Source organism: Mytilus californianus, unplaced genomic scaffold (genome assembly GCF_021869535.1).
Source record: "Mytilus californianus isolate M0D057914Y unplaced genomic scaffold, xbMytCali1.0.p SCAF_6, whole genome shotgun sequence".
NCBI lineage: Eukaryota > Metazoa > Mollusca > Bivalvia > Mytilida > Mytilidae > Mytilus > Mytilus californianus.
Window position 1 is genome coordinate 112,740,481 of NW_026262712.1, and position 19,363 is coordinate 112,759,843.

General features: G+C 33.1%; 1 protein-coding gene across 1 annotated transcript in view; it reads left to right on the plus strand.

The window, feature by feature from the left end:
• The window catches only part of LOC127704500 (protein artichoke-like), a 30,243-nt gene that overhangs the window by 4,069 nt on the left and 6,811 nt on the right, over positions 1 to 19,363 (plus strand). Inside the window, exons 2-3 of the mRNA XM_052208591.1 lie at positions 16,676 to 18,474; positions 19,168 to 19,283. Of these exons, the coding sequence (XP_052064551.1) occupies positions 16,676 to 18,474; positions 19,168 to 19,283 (1,915 nt within the window). The remainder of the gene's footprint in view (positions 1 to 16,675; positions 18,475 to 19,167; positions 19,284 to 19,363) is intronic.

Below are 19,363 nucleotides of genomic sequence, written 5' to 3' on the forward strand. Positions count from 1 at the left end.
CGTTTGTCTGTGCTGAAAACTATGTAGTCCTAAATTAGACTAGTACTACAATTGAGGACGAACTGTTCACCCTTCCTGGGTAGGAATTTCTGGGAGAGGTAGGGCTTTCATTTTGGCTATGCGGGATATACCAGACCTATACATATAAACGTCCAGTCAGAATCAGGGACGTTAAATCCTCAACCTAGTGTAGTAAATGGGCGCGTTGAAAAACGTTGAAACAACTGTTTGAAGGGTTTTTGGATGGCCAGTTGCATACATACATGTACCTATTATATCTATTGTTCATTTGTTCTTATCCCCATATATGCACGAAAATATCCATACTGGATGTTGAGCTAACAACAATAAAAAGACTTTCTGGATTGCATTGGTTATGCAAAGATTACCAATAGTGTCTGCATTGGTCAATTGAGTACCTGAGATCAACCTCAGGTTTTGGTGGGTATGTGTTGAACAGTCATTAGTTTTCTATTTAGTGTTTTGTGGACATGTTTGTTTCTTCGATGTCTTTTGTTTTTTCCCATGGCGTTGTCAGTTTTTCTCTGACTTACGAGTCTTTTTTTTGTAAATAATTGTTTATCTTTCGTAAATTTTTAATTCAAGCCTCTATGAGAACGTCAAAATTGTCTCACTGCTCTGTTACAAGAGCTGTCTATTATAAACATAGCAAAATCGTGTTATCATGTACTTTTTTAAACAAAATAAAACATTAACATCCTTGATTATTTTAGAAAAAAAATAATACAAATATTCAAAAGAAAAGTTCAATAAATGATTTTTAACTGCAGGTTTATAAGTAACTATATCTAATAAACCCAATTATTACGTATAGAGAATACGATATATAACTTAACATAGAACTACAATGTTTGGTATAAAATTCATACGCAGTTCCATGTACTAGGATCCCTCATCCTATATGTCATGCTTTCCTGGTCTTTGGTACTATGTTTTATCTATAATTTCACTTTTACTTTTGTCAGATTCGTCTGCGGTTTGCATTGGTGCTTAAAAGACAAGACATATGGTAAATCAAATTCATGTTCATCGATCAATTATAAATATTATCTTATCCGGTACTTCAACTTGCTGAAACGTTCTTATCTTATCAGTATTAGATCTTTTCTGATTTGTTGAGGGGTTTTATAAATGCAGCGATGTAATTGAAAATTAGTGAAAAATATCCTATATGTAATTCCAAACGGATATCAATTATAACTCAAGCTTCAAAGCAATCAAATCATACCTTACATGACAAGTACCACAGTATGTTCATAGACAAACTCAGTCAGTGTTTTGTTTTAAATTTAAAATTAGAAAACATTTGTTAAAAAAAGCGTTCCCCCCCTTGGCGTTTTCTCGTTTTTCTTTCATTAGATTAAAATCAGATACCAAAAAATCGATTTATTTTAAAGCTGTCAAAATGATGGGCAGAATATTTAATAGAGCACGACTTAATTTATTATACAGTATTGCAGTCTATCATCCAAATGTATTGCTTTAAATGTCAAACATTGGTAAAAAGTGCTTGTTTTCGTTTATTGTTTTGTACATGAATCAGGTCGTTAGTTTTCTTGACATTTGTAATTTCTGGGGACTTTTTGAAGCTTACTCTGTGGTATGGGGTTTGCTCGTTGTTGAAGGCCGTGCGACCTATAGCTGTTAGTGTCTACGTCTTTTGGTCTCACACCACGTCTTCTTATTTTTATATTGAACTTCAATTGGGACTGACGATTTGCATTATTGTATCGATATAAAACCTAAAATCATAAACATGATAATACTTCATCAACATTTACATCCAAAATCTATATGAACGACACACTTATTTGAATTCAACTTTATCTTTATCAAGAATACTTGTAAGGCACATTTCATACAAGAAAAAAAAAACTGTCTTAGATCTGAATTTTATTGAAATTGCTTACTAGCTACTTGACCATGTATTCCTATATGTATTTGTTTTCCTGTGTATTGGTTTTTATTGTATGTTATTTTATGTACGCTGTCTTTTTCGACTCAATGGGATTAACAACTAAGGGTTTGAGTTCTACAAAATAAAAAGGAGACTGGAAACGGGGAATGTGTCAAAGAGACACCAACTCGACCAAAGAGCAGAAAATAGCCCAAGGCCACCACTAGGTCTTTAAAACAGCGAAAAAATCCCGCTTTGGAAGGTTAAACAGTCCCTGGTCAACATTTGTAAAACGTCGTGGTAAGAAAAACTAAAAAGTCTCATTTGATGAGAATATATGAAATTATTTTCAATTCATACACGAAGTCAAACCTATTGATAAAATTCAATGTGTATATACACTATTAATCTGAGAATTGAATATTTCTTTTGTAATTTTATTTGGGTGTGAAAGCGTTGACCGAAGCTTAATTTGTATGAAGCGCGTCATACTAAAAAGGTGCGCACGATCAACACTTTTATAACACTTTGAAATTACAAAGAGAAGCATTCAGTTCTTATAATGACATTTTTTGCTACAACCATGAAATACGAGTTATAGCAAATTTTTCGTTTGTTTTTCTATGAATTGTTGCGACGTTGTCACGAGAAGCATGAATGTTGAATTATTGAATGCTGTTTTGAATAACTTATAGAAATATTCTACAAACAGGTTGCATATATTTTGAGAAATCTATGTATTAAATCTGTGTTTTTATGATTTCTACGTCAGGTCAAGTCATTGCTATTATTGTATTACATGCAGTGAATACATGTTACACATTGTAACATGTTAAAAATCCATGTCAATTGGCATACTGTATAAAACCTGACTGATTATTTACATTGCAATGATTTCTTGCAGCAACAATTAAGCATATGTTATATGTATATATAGGTGATGTATCTACAGAAGATGCATATGTTATAAGTATTAATTAATAGAGACAGCTTCTAGAAACACCAATTAACTCTGTACTCCATGAGACAAAATATAAACAATCACCAACCTATTTGTTTGATTCAATCTCTGTACACTGCTGAGACTTTGATGGCAAAAATCTTAAACTAATGTTTATACTGAGTGTAGATGTATCCATGAACTAACTACAACCGTTGACATCACGACACATGATATTCTATAAGCACATGTTTAAGTCATCATCAGAATCTATTAAAATGATCGTTAATATATTTTCAGGTTTCTTGTGTACTGAAAATAATTTCTAACTCTTTCTTACTTATCAGAAACTCTCTTAAGGTGGTACCCAACACCTTGACTAACTTAAATATTAATTTGGCTCGTTTAATTTTCATAAAATTTTGACCAAATGTTTACTTTGACCCTTTGACAAAAATATAAAAATTTCAAAAAATTTGAACCAACCACTTTATCAGAAAAATTTCATTGGTTATATAGCAGTTTGACAAACACCAATTTTGATCATTGAGAAGCTTAATATTTCCTTAACAATACAACGTAATTAAAACGTTTAGCTGATTTTTACAGAGTTATCTCCCTGTAGTGTTAGGTAGCACCTTAAGTCACTGTTAAAAGGCAATATTGTTGAAGAACCGGTACTGATTTGTTAACTGCCTTCTTCTGTCAAGTGATTGGCTATTGCCGTCAAAATCTAGATCTGTATACTATTAGTCGAACACAAAAGCATTAATTGCTTTACAACACAAGTTTTGTTAATATTTTTTACTTTTTTTAAAAACATAATTTGGTGATTAAAACAGATTTGACTTGTTTTTCAGTTTGTCGTGTCAAGGCCTTTTATAGCTTGCTATGATGATGGTTTTGCTCATTGTTGAAGGTTATCTCTGGTGGATAGTTTCCCTATTGGCAATCATACCATATCTACTGTCTTATATTTAGACTGGTTTCTGAGACAGCAGTAGTTGATTTCGTCCTTTTATGCCTGTTCGTGGTCAAATAAAACAGCTTATGTCCTCGAACAGTCAAGTACCGTAAGAAGTTTCGCTTTCAAAAAGACAGTTTATACTGCACTGTATCAACATTTACACAGTTGACTTTATGAGTTAACTTATTCATTGAATAATATATTCAACGCAAATACGGGTTTTTAAAAGGTCAAATATATGAGCTCGTTTCTCTGAATCCGTGGGTTTTTTTTCTTGCAATATGATTTTCTGCCTTTTCTCTTACTTGTGGTTTTCCTGGACTATTATTTTCAAATTAATTTGGTTTATCCATAGGCTTATCTTATTTAAGATAAAGTAAGAATAATATAAAATAAGATAAAAGTTAAAATATCATAAGAACTCAACGTTTTATAAAAGTGCATTGCAAGTCCTCGTAATAACGTTACTCTTATAATCGCTAAGAAGGTTATGATTATAGATCTAAGTTCAGAGAACATGTAGTCGACAGAGCAACAGAAAGTATTTACGTTATTTCCATCAAAGAATATCATTCATGTAGCTTATAACTTTATCTGCTTTCTGTTTGTAAAATGCAAAAACTCTATAACTTGAGAACATATGTTTTATCTATATCAGTCAAGACATTAGGTTTAAACGTGTTTACTCGAACTGAATATTAATTCTGAGATACGTATCTAAATCTGTTTCTGCTTATAGATAGTACAGAATATAATTCTAAATCAGAAATAATAAATCCCCTTTGATGTCTGTACTTACGTAACTAAAACATGTCATTAAAGTCAAAGCCAAGGAAATAAAACAGAGAAGGACTATAACGTATGAAGATGTTACACCAGTCGACATCTTACTTTAATACAAGTCTTGATATCATCTCAACACTGTTACCTAATACCGGTACCGCAAATACAATAATATATTTATTCCCGGTTGCTATTAAAAATTATTGTATTTTGCTATCGTGTACAGTAGATTTGTGACCGCGATTGCCATTGTACAGCAGATTTGTGACCACGATTGCCATTGTACAGCAGATTTGTGACCACGATTGCCATTGTACAGCAGATTTGTGACCACGATTGCCATTGTACAGTAGATTTGTGACCACGATTGCCATTGTACAGTAGATTTGTGACCACGATTGCCATTGTACAGTAGATTTGTGACCGCGATTGCCATTGTACAGCAGATTTGTGACCACGATTGCCATTGTACAGCAGATTTGTGACCACGATTGCCATTGTACAGTAGATTTGTGACCACGATTGCCATTGTACAGTAGATTTGTGACCACGATTGCCATTGTACAGTAGATTTGTGACCGCGATTGCCATTGTACAGCAGATTTGTGACCACGATTGCCATTGTACAGCAGATTTGTGACCACGATTGCCATTGTACAGTAGATTTGTGACCACGATTGCCATTGTACAATAGAATTTGATCTGTGTTACCTATTGCTCTTGCCGTACCGATAGTCGTTAATAAGGTGTGCTCAAGATTCATTAACTTTAACTTAAACGAATCTCTTCTGTTCTTTATTTATGTTATGACACATCTTTGGTAATTTTTGCTATACTCGTTTGCCTTTTGTCTCAATTCCGGGAGATTTAGGGCTTGACATATGGTAAACACTCTTTTATGTGTTGAAGACAGTATGCTGACCTCGAAATCTAAATCAAAATGTGTTTCTTTTTCTCTTTCTGGTTTTATTGAGTCGTTTGATTACTGTCTCATTTACGTCATTAAAATAAGGAGATGCGTGATTTTCAATGAGACTTTGCACCACATTCAAATGACGTGGATGTAAGCAACTAGATGTATAGGTAATCGCACGACTTTCAACAATGAGCAAAACCAATACCGTATAACCAACATATCCTTTTTGTAAATATAAAACCTGATCTGTGATAGAAATTGTATCGGGAATTATACCTCATTTGATATTATTACACAATGTACTTACGATAGTGACAAATTATCTATTTAATCAGTTATAAGTATATTGATGAGCAGTAAATAGTCGCCTTAAAAGTATTTGTCAAATATAAAAATAAGAAGATGTGGTATGATTGTCTATGAGATAACTCTCCACAAGAGACCCAATGACAAATGTTCTTTGAGACATGGTTTAAGCTCTTATTGTTAGATCCTTTTTAATTATATTAAACTCCTTAGAATAACTAAGTGATATGTCGAGATGACCTTTTGTAAGGAAAAGCTTATTGGTCCTCCCGACATGCCCTGGTTATTAACACTCAGAGAGATTTCCCCGCCGCTCACCCACTTTGTAAAATCCTCTTCGTTGATTTATTATGAAATATCCTCTTACTTTAAATATTCATAAAATATTTGGCACTGCGCAATAAGCAATTTAAGGTCAGTTTAATATTTTAAAAATACCAGCATGAAGACCGAATTCGACCTATTACAGAGTAAATAATTATATATTATTTCAGGAACTACAAATCAAAGCTTTCTGAACTTCTGTATGAACCTTTCTGTGAGCATGATTTATAGTGTGTGGCGTTTTTACATATATATCACTCACCAACTTACTGCATGTCTATCGAATACTTATAGCGGGGGTATCATAAGTGAGCAATAGCTCACAATTTAACTTGCGAAATAATGTAACCGCGAACTTATATTATGATTACAGAAAAGTTCACCAGCAATCACATAACTAAAATAAGAACAATGGCAATGTAAAAAAATTCTGATGTTGACCTCTAAAGGTTAAATTTGGTTATTTGTTCCGTTGGGTCGGTGTCTTATAAAACCAGGTTAAATCCGCCATTTCTACATAAAGAAATGCATGTACCAAGTCAGGAATATGACACTTGTGTCCATTCGTTTGATGTGTTTGAGCTTTCGATTTTGTCCTTTGATAAGGGATTTCCGTTTTGAATTTTCCTTGTAGTTCGGTATTTTTTATTTTACTTTTCGTTGACATATACCTCATATCTCATTTTATTCATATGAACTATCTACATTCTAAAACCAGGAGAAACATTAAACAGTTTGAATGAATTAACTTGGCACAATAACTGCTATAGTTATCGTAAACAATTTATTTTATTATGTAATTCAGCACCTTTAATCTTTTGACTTGTTATATCTTTAGATCACACACGTACTAATAATAAGTTAGAAAAAAAGTTTCATTCATAAAAATACCCATTCATGAATGATTTACGTTCATTATATGATTTTAAAATGAAAATGATATTATAGAAGGTTGGTAATGAAATGTCTCTGCTATTCACGCTCTTTTATCCGAGGAAGAATTAATGCGTTTTACAGAAAATAAAATTATTAAAATCAAACTTTCAACGTGGGCCGCATACCGTCGCAATACGGATATATTGATCATGTACATAGAGTACTCTCAGATCGATACTTTTTGTAAGTTGCATATGTGTGCGCTTTGAGTGAAACATTTTTCAACTGATTTGTATACTATGTTGTACTGTTACACTATGTCCCAGGTTAGGGGGAGGGATGGGCGCTCGCAAGCATGTTTAACCCCGCGGCATTATGTATGTCCTTGTCCCAATTCATGACCCTGTAATTCAGTGGTTGTCGATTGCTGATATATATCCTATTTGGTTTTGGTTTTTTGTTATTTTCATAAATCAGGTAGTTAATTTTCCCGTTTGTATTATTTTAAATTTGTCTTGTTTGTGCCTTTTATATTTTGAAATGCGGTAGGATTTTTTGTTCATTGTTGATGACCTATAGTTGCTATAACACTGCATCATTAGGTCTGTGGTGGAAAGATTTCTCATTAACATAAGCAATCATACAATGCCTTTTTATTATTATATGTGAAGGCGCTAGGGATGTGAATCCAACGGAGAAGAAAAAGCTAGAAATACATAGAAATTAGAGAATCAGCAATACTCTAAACTGAATAAATGTTACATGATTTTATACAGAGATATGTCCCTTTCCCCTGATTTTTGTTTCATTTACAGTCAATATTAAGAAGGTGATAAAAACGAGTGTAATTATAAACTTTCAAGACACCTGAAATTGTAAAAAGAACTGATGTACAGCTATTGACAGTTTAATAAAATATTGTAAACATAACATGTAAGCTAGTACCTGTATATAACATATCATTTTGCATTAAAGGACGTGTTTAGAACATAAATTATTTAATTTGTATTTTTAAAAACATTTATAATTTTCAGCTGATATGACATATAAAAGTAAGGACATGTGGTATGACACATAAAAATAAGGTCATGTGGTATGACATAAAAATAAGGACATGTGATATGACATATAAAAATAAGGTCATGTGGTATGACATATAAAAATAAGGACATGTGATATGACATATAACAATAAGGTCATGGGGTAAGACATATAAAAATAAGGACATGTGATAAAAATAAGGACATGTGATATGACATATAACAATAAGGTCATGGGGTAAGACATATAAAAATAAGGACATGTGATATGACATATAAAATAAGGACATGTGATAAGACATATAAAAATAAGGTCATGTGATATGACATATAAAAATAAGGTCATGTGGTATGACATATAATAATAAGGATATGTGGTATGAAATATAAAAAATGAGCACATGTGGTATGACGTATTAAAATAATGATTGTTAGAAAATTTTTAAAAACCCAAGGACCCGTGATACTGGGAATACATGTGTGCTATATGTATATATGTCCTCCATCAGTGTGTGTGTTGTTTTTATTGTGTATTTTTCATCGGGAACTTAGCGTTGATGCCAAATCCCGAATAATACAATGTATCTAGAGAAATATTATAACTTATTTTAAACTTTTGATACTCTTGGCGATTTACAATTTGACAAATTGTATTGACACCTGTCCATTGTTGAAACCTGGATGTTGTCCTCGGCATGTTTAATTTTACTGTCGTTGGGTTGCTGTTTGATTTGACATTTACTCCACATCTCTTTTTATTTCATATTGTAGTTATTGTATTTATTCTATCGGCTGTTTTACAACAATTATTGATTGAAGTACCCTCTATTTAACCTTTGTGATTTTATTGCTTCCTAGGCAAATGCCATAGAAACAATACTATGCCCAACTGAAACGTAGCAGACATTTATTCCTATAGATAACAGAAGTAATTATTAAAAATAGCTACTTACCGGGAAATATGTAGAATACCTAGTGACTGATAAATAGGTGCAGTTGTATATTTCTTGTAGTAATTACAATTCAATAACTAATTTAAAGGCAGCTTGGTAACATGACGCTCAAGTCTCCCATTTTCTGTACTAGAGATACTGGGGTTCCCGAAAAATTTTGTACAATTTATAGATTAGGACACAATGTTCGACATTTAAAACACGAACTGTTTTGTTTATAAATTTATAATATCTGTCTTGGGTTGTTGGTTCTCTGAGTTGTACATGTTTCTGTAATACAACAAAGGGCCTTACATAAATCAATTTAATATTAACATATATGTCACAAATAGAAACTGGGTGTATCTTGTGACTGGGTAATGTGTTGGCCTGGAACCACACACACACAATAAACAGTACGACAAGTCTGCAAGGACTCTGACTCTGGGACTAGCGCTTGCAACAAAAGACGACTCTGGTTAGCGCGATGTATAATTTAATAAGTTCAGCATGGAATACAATTGTACAGAGTTGGAACTGCTCAGTGTAACACTAAATCCAATCTGCTACATCAAAATAACAACATAGTTTATATAACAAACCAAAAATTACTTGAATAGACTTGACAAATATTTCTCTAAATGAGTGAGAAAGTTCAATTAAGGGATTACAGAAAAATTAGCACACAGATAATAATTAACAATAGAACATACAGACTTATTTATGGAATTAAAGTCTTGGCTTGTCATATACGAATAGTAGACCAATTGAAGTAAAATGTTGCTAATTGAAAATCAAATTAAAACATGAAATTAGATTATCTTAATCTTCTAAACTTGTCTTTAAACCTTTCACAATAAAATTAACAAAATCCCTTTTTGAAATATTGCCAATACAACAAAAACAGTGATTCTACAAAATCTTTTACAAAATGTCCGAAAAGTCTCAAAATCAACTTTTGTCCATTTTTCCACTGTGACAACATGCCTCTTCTCCCACTGAAGCACGACCCCGTGCTTCGAATAGATTCAACGAAAATACCTAAATTGTGGTAGAAAAGTTCTGGGTTGGTTCTGGTATACGGTCCTTTGATTTAGCGTGGATCGCAATTGTTCTTTTTCACTATCGGATTCTTTTAATTTAATATTCAATTCTCCAATTTGCTTGTAATACTCGTCCACTTTGAAATGTAAAATGGAGTTTTCATTAAAAAACTGTCTCTTTTCTGTAGCTATTTCTTCGTATTGTTGTTGGATGTCGAAAATAAAATCACTTTTTCTCTGTAGGTATAATTCCAAATCATTTATGCGTTTTACGTGATTTTGACAGCTGTCTATATTAACGGATTGTCTTTTCTGGTTGTCTTGTAAGCTTAGAACATTTTCACGTAACTTTTCATTTTCAGTTGAAACACTTTGTAAATGAAGTAACTGTTCGCGTAAATTCTGGATTTCGGCTGTCAGACTTTCACCCTTTTTCTGTTCTGTTGAAAGTTTCTCTTTGACACACGTTAATTCACATTTGATAATACTAGAGGAGTCCAAACAACTTCGGAATGCTGAATCACGAAGATTAGCAAATGGCAAACTACGGGTTAATGATTTAGAATCCAAATATTCCTGTATCCGTCTCGAATCTCTATCCTTTTGCGATTTTGATTTGGTTTTTATCTGCGGCACATCTTTGCACTTTTTAATTTCCTGATGAGGACGAGAGACACACATTCGGGCGTAGTGTCCTACGCGATGACACTTAAAACATTGCTTACTTTCTGCATAACAAAATGTTTGTCTATGCTGATTTCCACATCTGGCGCACGCTGGAATCTGACGCATCTGGAAAAACCATGGTCTCCACTGTGGCCTGAAGTTGTATTCCATCGCTGCAACTCTGCTACATGTATATATGTACGTCTCTGCTGGGGAACTGGTAAATCGCTTGCTGCTCTGAGGTATCAGGAAAGCGTGTTGAGCTAAAGAGTCAACACGACCCGGACCTGGCACCAAATGTCACAAATAGAAACTGGGTGTATCTTGTGACTGGGTAATGTGTTGGCCTGGAACCACACACACACAATAAACAGTACGACAAGTCTGCAAGGACTCTGACTCTGGGACTAGCTCTTGCAACAAAAGACGACTCTGGTTAGCGCGATGTATAATTTAATAAGTTCAGCATGGAATACAATTGTACAGAGTTGGAACTGCTCAGTGTAACACTAAATCCAATCTGCTACATCAAAATAACAACATAGTTTATATAACAAACCAAAAATTACTTGAATAGACTTGACAAATATTTCTCTAAATGAGTGAGAAAGTTCAATTAAGGGATTACAGAAAAATTAGCACACAGATAATAATTAACAATAGAACATACAGACTTATTTATGGAATTAAAGTCTTGGCTTGTCATATACGAATAGTAGACCAATTGAAGTAAAATGTTGCTAATTGAAAATCAAATTAAAACATGAAATTAGATTATCTTAATCTTCTAAACTTGTCTTTAAACCTTTCACAATAAAATTAACAAAATCCCTTTTTGAAATATTGCCAATACAACAAAAACAGTGATTCTACAAAATCTTTTACAAAATGTCCGAAAAGTCTCAAAATCAACTTTTGTCCATTTTTCCACTGTGACATATACTCAATCAATCACATACATGTGGAAAACATTTTCAATAATGAATATACTTCTGAAATAAATATAAAATATTATTAAAAACGTTCTGTGTTGTCACATAAAATTCTAAATTGTTTTTGAGGAATGATTAACGTGATTAATTAGATATAAGAAGATGTGGTATGAGTGCCAATGAGACAACTCTCCATCCAAGTCAAAATTTATAAAAGTAAACCATTATAGTAAAAGTACGGTCTTCAAGTCTGATATGATAAAACAAGGCGATGAAACACATTCATTCAAGCACACTTAAATGTCAAAAGGTTCCTTTGATATACAAATCTATATAAATCATTTGATGTATAGGTTTGCTAAATTTGTAATATGTCGAATCCATAAAATATAAAACGCCTATCTAGATTATCTACAGAACAAAACATTGATGTCCCATCAAAAGAAAAATCTACTGATCATTCCTGAACAAAAATATTTTTTTAATCGTGCTCCATACTCTTACAAAATGAAAATAACATTTAATGAATTGTATGCGTCCGAAGCGATATTCTGGATTTACCATTATCAAGAAAGCGCATAGCCACAGAAAAGAAAGTCAAGGATACACAAGTACCGAAACACTCGAAGAGCAACATGACCAAAAGAAAAATGAGTGTCTTTCTATTTCTAGTTTGCCTTTTAACATGGTCAGTTCAGTTACTGCTCACTATTCTATACCATTACCTATCATTGGTTGATCTGTTTTACATTACAGCGTTTGTCATTTGTCTTCGACCTTGGGGGTGGGAGTATTTCTTTGGAGGAGGTTTGTCCTTGGAGGTAGGGTGTGTTGATAGTTAAAATCTTTTATGTTTTCTGCTATTTATTTTGCTTAGGATAAAAACTGAAAGTTGTCACATTGGCTATTATGCCACATCTTCTTATTTTACTTTGACCAAATATGAACTCAACTTTACCAAGTATGAACTATATTTAATCGGGCTAGGTCATTCCGACCATTGCTTAGGGTAAAAACTGAAAGTTGTCCCATAGGCAATCATGCCACATCTTCTTATTTTACTTTGCCAAATATGAACGGAACTTTAACAAGTATGAACTATATTTAATTGGGCTAGGTCATCCCGATTGATGAAACTATTCGTAGAAAATTTTTGCTCTGAATTCTTCGACTACTAGAAACTAAACAAAAAGCCATCATTTATCACATTTGGGAGACAACAGACATCTGAACAGATATACGATATTGAATGTTTATAATAATATGATTGCGCACTATTGAAATACAATAATTGTTGATTTAAAACCACACAAAACGTCAGCGTAGAGATATAGTGTTGAGTTTAATATATTGAGGTGAAACACCAGTTTTGTTTTGTTTTTTTTTAAATCTTGCTATGCATCTATTGTGATGGAAATCATTGAAATTTGAATCTTACCAACAGTTTTTTCTCTCTCAAAAACAAGCATTTATATAGTAAAAAGTATATCATAATTAACGATAATCTGTTCTGTGAATTAAAGGCTTGTACCAAACTTAAATCCTGCATCCGAGCTTTAATATATGATTCTACTAGTTAGTTAATCAGCTACATGTAGACTTTGTGGATTCTATCACGTTTCAAGTTCATATCTGCGACCTCACTGTCATAATTATGGCGAATACAAAAGACCTCTCAAGCTAACGCGGTGTAATGAATGCACGCCAGAGAACCTATATTACAGCTTGTACAATTATAAGTGCAATCTACATGACGGTTCATTAACATTATGGCCTTACATATTCATTATAGGTGTATGAACCCTTTTATATAAATGGTTTTGACAGTAATGAGTTAGCAACTACTTTCTTGAGTGACAATAATTCATACGTCCACCTACAACAACTTGCATATGTATGAAATTATGTACGATGCAAGTAATTTTAGAGAATTCTGATGACAAAACATTATCTGTTTCCAAAATTGAACCATCAACATAATAGGTATGTGCTTTGTGAGGACGCTCTGAATGAATTTATCTCCGCTAGAAAAAGTTCTGATAAGTAATAATGTTGAAAAAGAAATAAAAACCAAAACAGAAATATTATCTCTTTTTTTTCTGAAAATCACTATGTTACTTATTCTATACATTTTTCTGCTTTCTACATCTCATGGGAACACGTCAATTCTCTGCATATTCTAAGATGGAATATGTTATGAGAACATGTCAATATTCCGTTTACGAAGGTACGCGAATATGTCATGAAACATGTCAATATTCCATATACGAAGATAGACAAATGTGTCATGAGATACGTCAAGACTATGTAAACGAAGATAAAACAAATATGTCAAAGGAACACGTCATTACCTCGTACACGAAGAGATACGAATGTTTCATGGGAACACGTGAATACTCCTTATACGAAGTTGAAGAATGAAGTAAAACAAGAATGTGCCCATAGTACATGGATGCCCCACTCGCACTATCATTTTCTATGTTCAGTGGACCGTGAAATTAGGGTCAAAACTCTTAATTTGGCATTAAAATTAGAAAGATCATATCATAGGAAAAATGTGTACTAAGTTTCAAGTTTATTGGACTTCAACTTCATCAAAAACTACCTTGACCAAAATGTTAACCTGAAGCGGGACAGACGGACGGACGGACGGAAGAACGAACGGACGCACAGACCGAAAAACATAATGCCCCTCTACTATCGTAGTTTGGGAATAAAAATACCTGATTATGGAGATATTATACACTTATGTGTAACAATCAAGACGACCAAACCTACTGAAGGTGGATAATTAGGACAGTGGATGGATGTGCTTAAAACTTTTAAGATGTTGCAAGTGATAGCTGTTAAGAAAATGCTTGAAACTTAGAACAATCAGGAAAACTACAAAGAATGATGTGTGAAAAATATTAACGATTCTCTGAGAAAATAATTTCCCATGAATGTATTATCTATGAGCAACAAAAAGATAGGCATGTTTATATGAAATACATGTCGATGTTGTAATGCGTTTTGCTTGTGAGACATTTAAAGTAAATCATTGTGCATGTATCATCAGTTTAACGGTAAAATTACAGAGTTAAACAAATGACTTAAACAGAAATGTAGTTGCAGTTTCAAAATAAGTTTTAAAGTATGTACATGTAGACTCAGGATTATTTAGAGCTTCACATGCTAGACACATATCTATTGTTTAAGACTGAATGGTACCCTCTAGAAGTCCTTTTGTTTTTTCCTCGGGTTGCTGTCTCATTGAACTTTACCCCACATCAACTTTTATTCATACACAAAATAACACCCATCCAGCATAGAACAAAGAACGAGACTGGACTGGTACCCGTATGGTTACTGAAGCCAACTATGCATTCTGATATACTCAACTGTTATTCTATGTATGTGTTCCCAACGCAATGGTGTTCCTTCATGTGTATGATACCTTGATCATGTTGATAAATATCAGAGAATATCATATTTATTCATACTGCAGAATGACGGGTGCTAAATGAGCGTTTGTGTTTTTTATTAAAAAGATGTTACCGTCGGGAGTTTTCTTACTTAGTATAAAGTCAATCTTTCGTTATCTTTTCAGCTTTATTTTAGATTAAAATGATACATGTGGGACGTCGTTCGTGTATAAGATTGGTTTGATATGTTTTTTATTCAAAATCAGCTGAAGAGAAAAGTACATTTTCTAACACACATTAGTATAAAAAAGGAAGACGTGGTTTGATTGCAAATGAGACCACTCTCCAACATAGACCAGACGACGTAGATGTTAGCAACTAAAGGTCATCATGAGGACTTCAACAATGAGCAAAACCCTTAACGCATAGCAAGCAATATGCATTGTTACCTTTTACGAAAATTTAGTTGACAACTAAAAGTACATTTTTCTATGTTCACTTGTTTCACACTATTCTATTTCCTCTAATGAATAAGTTTTTTAATTATTTTGATACCGTCTGTTTTCACAATTTGATTTCAGCGTATGCCTATCTGAAAATCACTAGCTATTAAAAGGAAACCACAAAACATCGTTCTGCTGTTGATGTGGTCGTGATAAGACTTGATATCGCAGTGTTTTTGTATAAAATAAACAGCTTGGAAATATAATATTACAATTATCAAATCTCTAGACAACCTGATAAAACTTATAAATATAAAAACCAAATCCTAAGTATTGATAAAATATAATAAATGTTCTCTGAAGTCAGTGACCTTAAAACCTTTACCTCGCTGCGGATAATCGGACGAGTGAATACTCTAGCTGTACATGCTGATCTATTCTTTATCATAGAGCCTCGCTGTGGATAATCGGACGAATGAATAGTCTAGCTGTACATGCTGATCTATACTTTATCATAGAGCCTCGCTGTGGATAATAGGGCGACTGAATAGTCTGGCTTTACATGATGATCTCTATATTCAAGTGACCTTAAAACCTTTACCTCACTGCGGATAATCGGACGAATGAATACTCTAGCTGTACATGCTGATCTCTATTTTATCATAGAGAAAAGAATTTTGATTCATCCATATATACACTTTACTATGTAAAAAAAAACCTGACTGGCAAATCTTGTTTGTTTTCAATTTACCTTTCAATGCTGATAATGGATAGGAAAAAAAAATATTTCACCTTTCTATTCTCAATTCGACAGCGGATCTACTTCCGTTTCATAAACAAAAAGGTCGACTTTAATAAAGCACATTGCTACATACATGTAGCAGCACAATACACATATCTCTTCATTAGAATTTGTGAAACAGTTATTAAGCATTTCCTGCTCTCCTTATTGGACACGTCACTCACTCTAACAAGCCACTTAATCACAGTGGGTTTTTTTTATTATATAAGTTATTATTATTTCATTTTTTTTTTATGTCAAGTACCTTCTTTGCAACTTTTTTTTCCCTACTCTTTTTATTTTATCGTCTCCCTGCGTGTCATTTTGGATCTTTAAAGTGGTTGATTCTTTATGCAAATGCTTATTATTGAGCAATTTTCAATGAAATATGGTTTATTTTACAGATGCTACAAAGCTGACTGTGTACGGCGACAGCAGCAGTATTAGATCACGTGGTACACGCCATACGGACCGTCGTCTAATCTCCGAAACTCAGATTCAGTACATCAACAGAAATGTATTCCGGGACAGCGTGTCAATCAAAGAAATTATAATGTCCGGAAACAACATCGCTATAATGTATCCCTCAGTATTTCACTACCTCCGAAGTCTCCAAACCTTGTCTTTAACGAACAATAATATTCGCCATTTGTCGGCAGCAGTATTCAATGGACTCGGGAATCTTCAGGAACTGCGATTGTCGGACAACATGATAAAGTTCTTACCCTATACGGTATTTACATACCTAACGGAACTCAAATCTTTATATTTGAACGGGAATAAAATAAAAATGTTGCCAAGAGACGTGTTGAAACCACTCGTTAATCTACAGGTTCTTGATTTGTCACGTAACAATATATCAGACTTTTATGATGCAACGTTTGATCAAAACGTTAACTTACAAGAACTTTTACTAAACGGAAATAGACTTTGGAAAATTCGACCAAGATGGTTCCAAAACCTTTATTCACTTCGAAGTCTTTCATTGAGAGGGAATGCCATTGTTAATGTTCCAGCTAAGTCCTTCGCTAATTTATTTAATCTTGAGGAATTACTACTTTCCGCCAATCACATTGAAGAGATAGAAAACGGTGCTTTCAATAATTTACGTGATTTAAAAAGCTTAGATTTATCTACAAATGATCTTCCTGAAATCCGATCATCCTATTTGAATGATCTCGATTCTCTATCTGAATTATTTTTATCCAATAATAAATTGGTGCAGATTAAGAATGGAACATTCGATTTGATTCGCTATTTGAAAAAATTAGATTTATCTCGGAATGACATCAGCACTATTGAAACAGGGACATTCTCATTACTAAGACAACTTCAAATATTAGATTTGTCGTATAATAAAATGTTGAAATTTAAAAAGGGAATCGCATATGGAATTGAGAACCTAGAGGAGCTGCATCTTGATAATAATTTCATAAGTATGATAGGCGATGGCGCTTTTATGACTTCAAATGTCGAAAGATTGTCCAAAATGAAACTTTTGAACTTAGAACAAAATAACATAAAAAAGATAGATGCTCAAACATTAAAAGGAATGCCTAGACTAAAAACACTGAAGCTCGGAAATAATAACATAAGGAAAGTTCACCCTCAAGCAATGGCAACGTTTATCTACCTTGAAACTTTAACATTGAACAATAATAAATTAAGAGATCTAAACAATGGTATGTTTTCAAATCTACAAAATGTGTACTCGATTAATTTATCTAATAACAAAATAAGATCGGTCAGTGAAAATACATTTCTTGGGTTGGATAAATTAGAGGATCTTCTCATGTCAGGAAACAAAATAAATTCTATACATAAGCTTGCATTTCGAGCACTCCCTAGTTTGAGTTCTCTGGATTTGAAAGAAAATCGACTAGTAAGTTTTAATTTCTCATTTGTAACAAATATGGCACTGCTAACAATAATGGATCTGAGTAAAAATCATTTATTCTGGATTGATATACCACCAGGAGCCTATCTACGTCTTAAAGACTTGTTATTGTCGAACAACAATTTACAGACATTAAGTTCAAACATCAAACACTTAATGGGTCGTTCATCTATTTTATCTTTGGATAACAATCCATGGGATTGTGACTGTCAACTGAAATGGGTAGTGCAGCCTTTAAAGAATGTCAGATTAGATACGTCAAATGATGCTATGTGTAAATCACCTCCAAAACTTCATGGTACAAAGGTAAATACTTTATGTATAACAATACTTTCCATATAACAATTAAGCTTTATAGTTGATATGCACTCAAATACATGTTGAGTTTGAATGAAGTTAGAGTGTACCGATTTTCAAAAGAGGTGTGGAAACTTATCTCGGATAGAGATTCTGCTCAGACCTAGAGGTGATTCGAGTGCCACTGCAAAGTCTTACGTAGACAAATTGTGCGTATTGCGTACTAAATTACAAGGCTTTAAATCGCTGAGTATTTGCACATGTAGCGAATAGTGAACTTTTGCTCCATGCTGAATGGTCTAATGTGAGTTTGAGAAAAAGATCCATTATGAAAACGTTATTCCTTTGCTTTTGTCAATTGAGTTTTGTGATTACCTGTGATTAATTCATTCACCGTCTTCAGATGGTGACCATATCATGTTTAACATGTAACTGATAATTTAATATGTTATAATTGTGTGTATATAGCGGCCTACCATTCGTCCTTGTTGAAACCTGACTGTTTCGATCTTCGGTAAGGCTCGTGAAACTTACCCTGTAAGAAATGTCTAATAACCTAGTCTTGACTCAAACCACTTTATGATAGTCTGAATTTAGAATCTTTACTTGTAAAATAACAATTGTTTTTATCAAAACTGCGGTCGCCAGAATTTATTTAATGGTCGTTAACTGATACTTCAATGACAACTTGTTTTGTTGTAGTTCTCGGAACTAACTGATGGAGATATGACTTGTAACCAGAACGTTAACACCAGTCATGATGTCACTCTGATGTGTAAAGATGGTGTGTTTAGTAAAAGACCGATAGCTAGACGACGGTAAATAGTACTATATTATATTTTCCAAAATAAATTATACATTTGGTAATTTTTGCATTAAAAAAAATTGCTGAATGAAG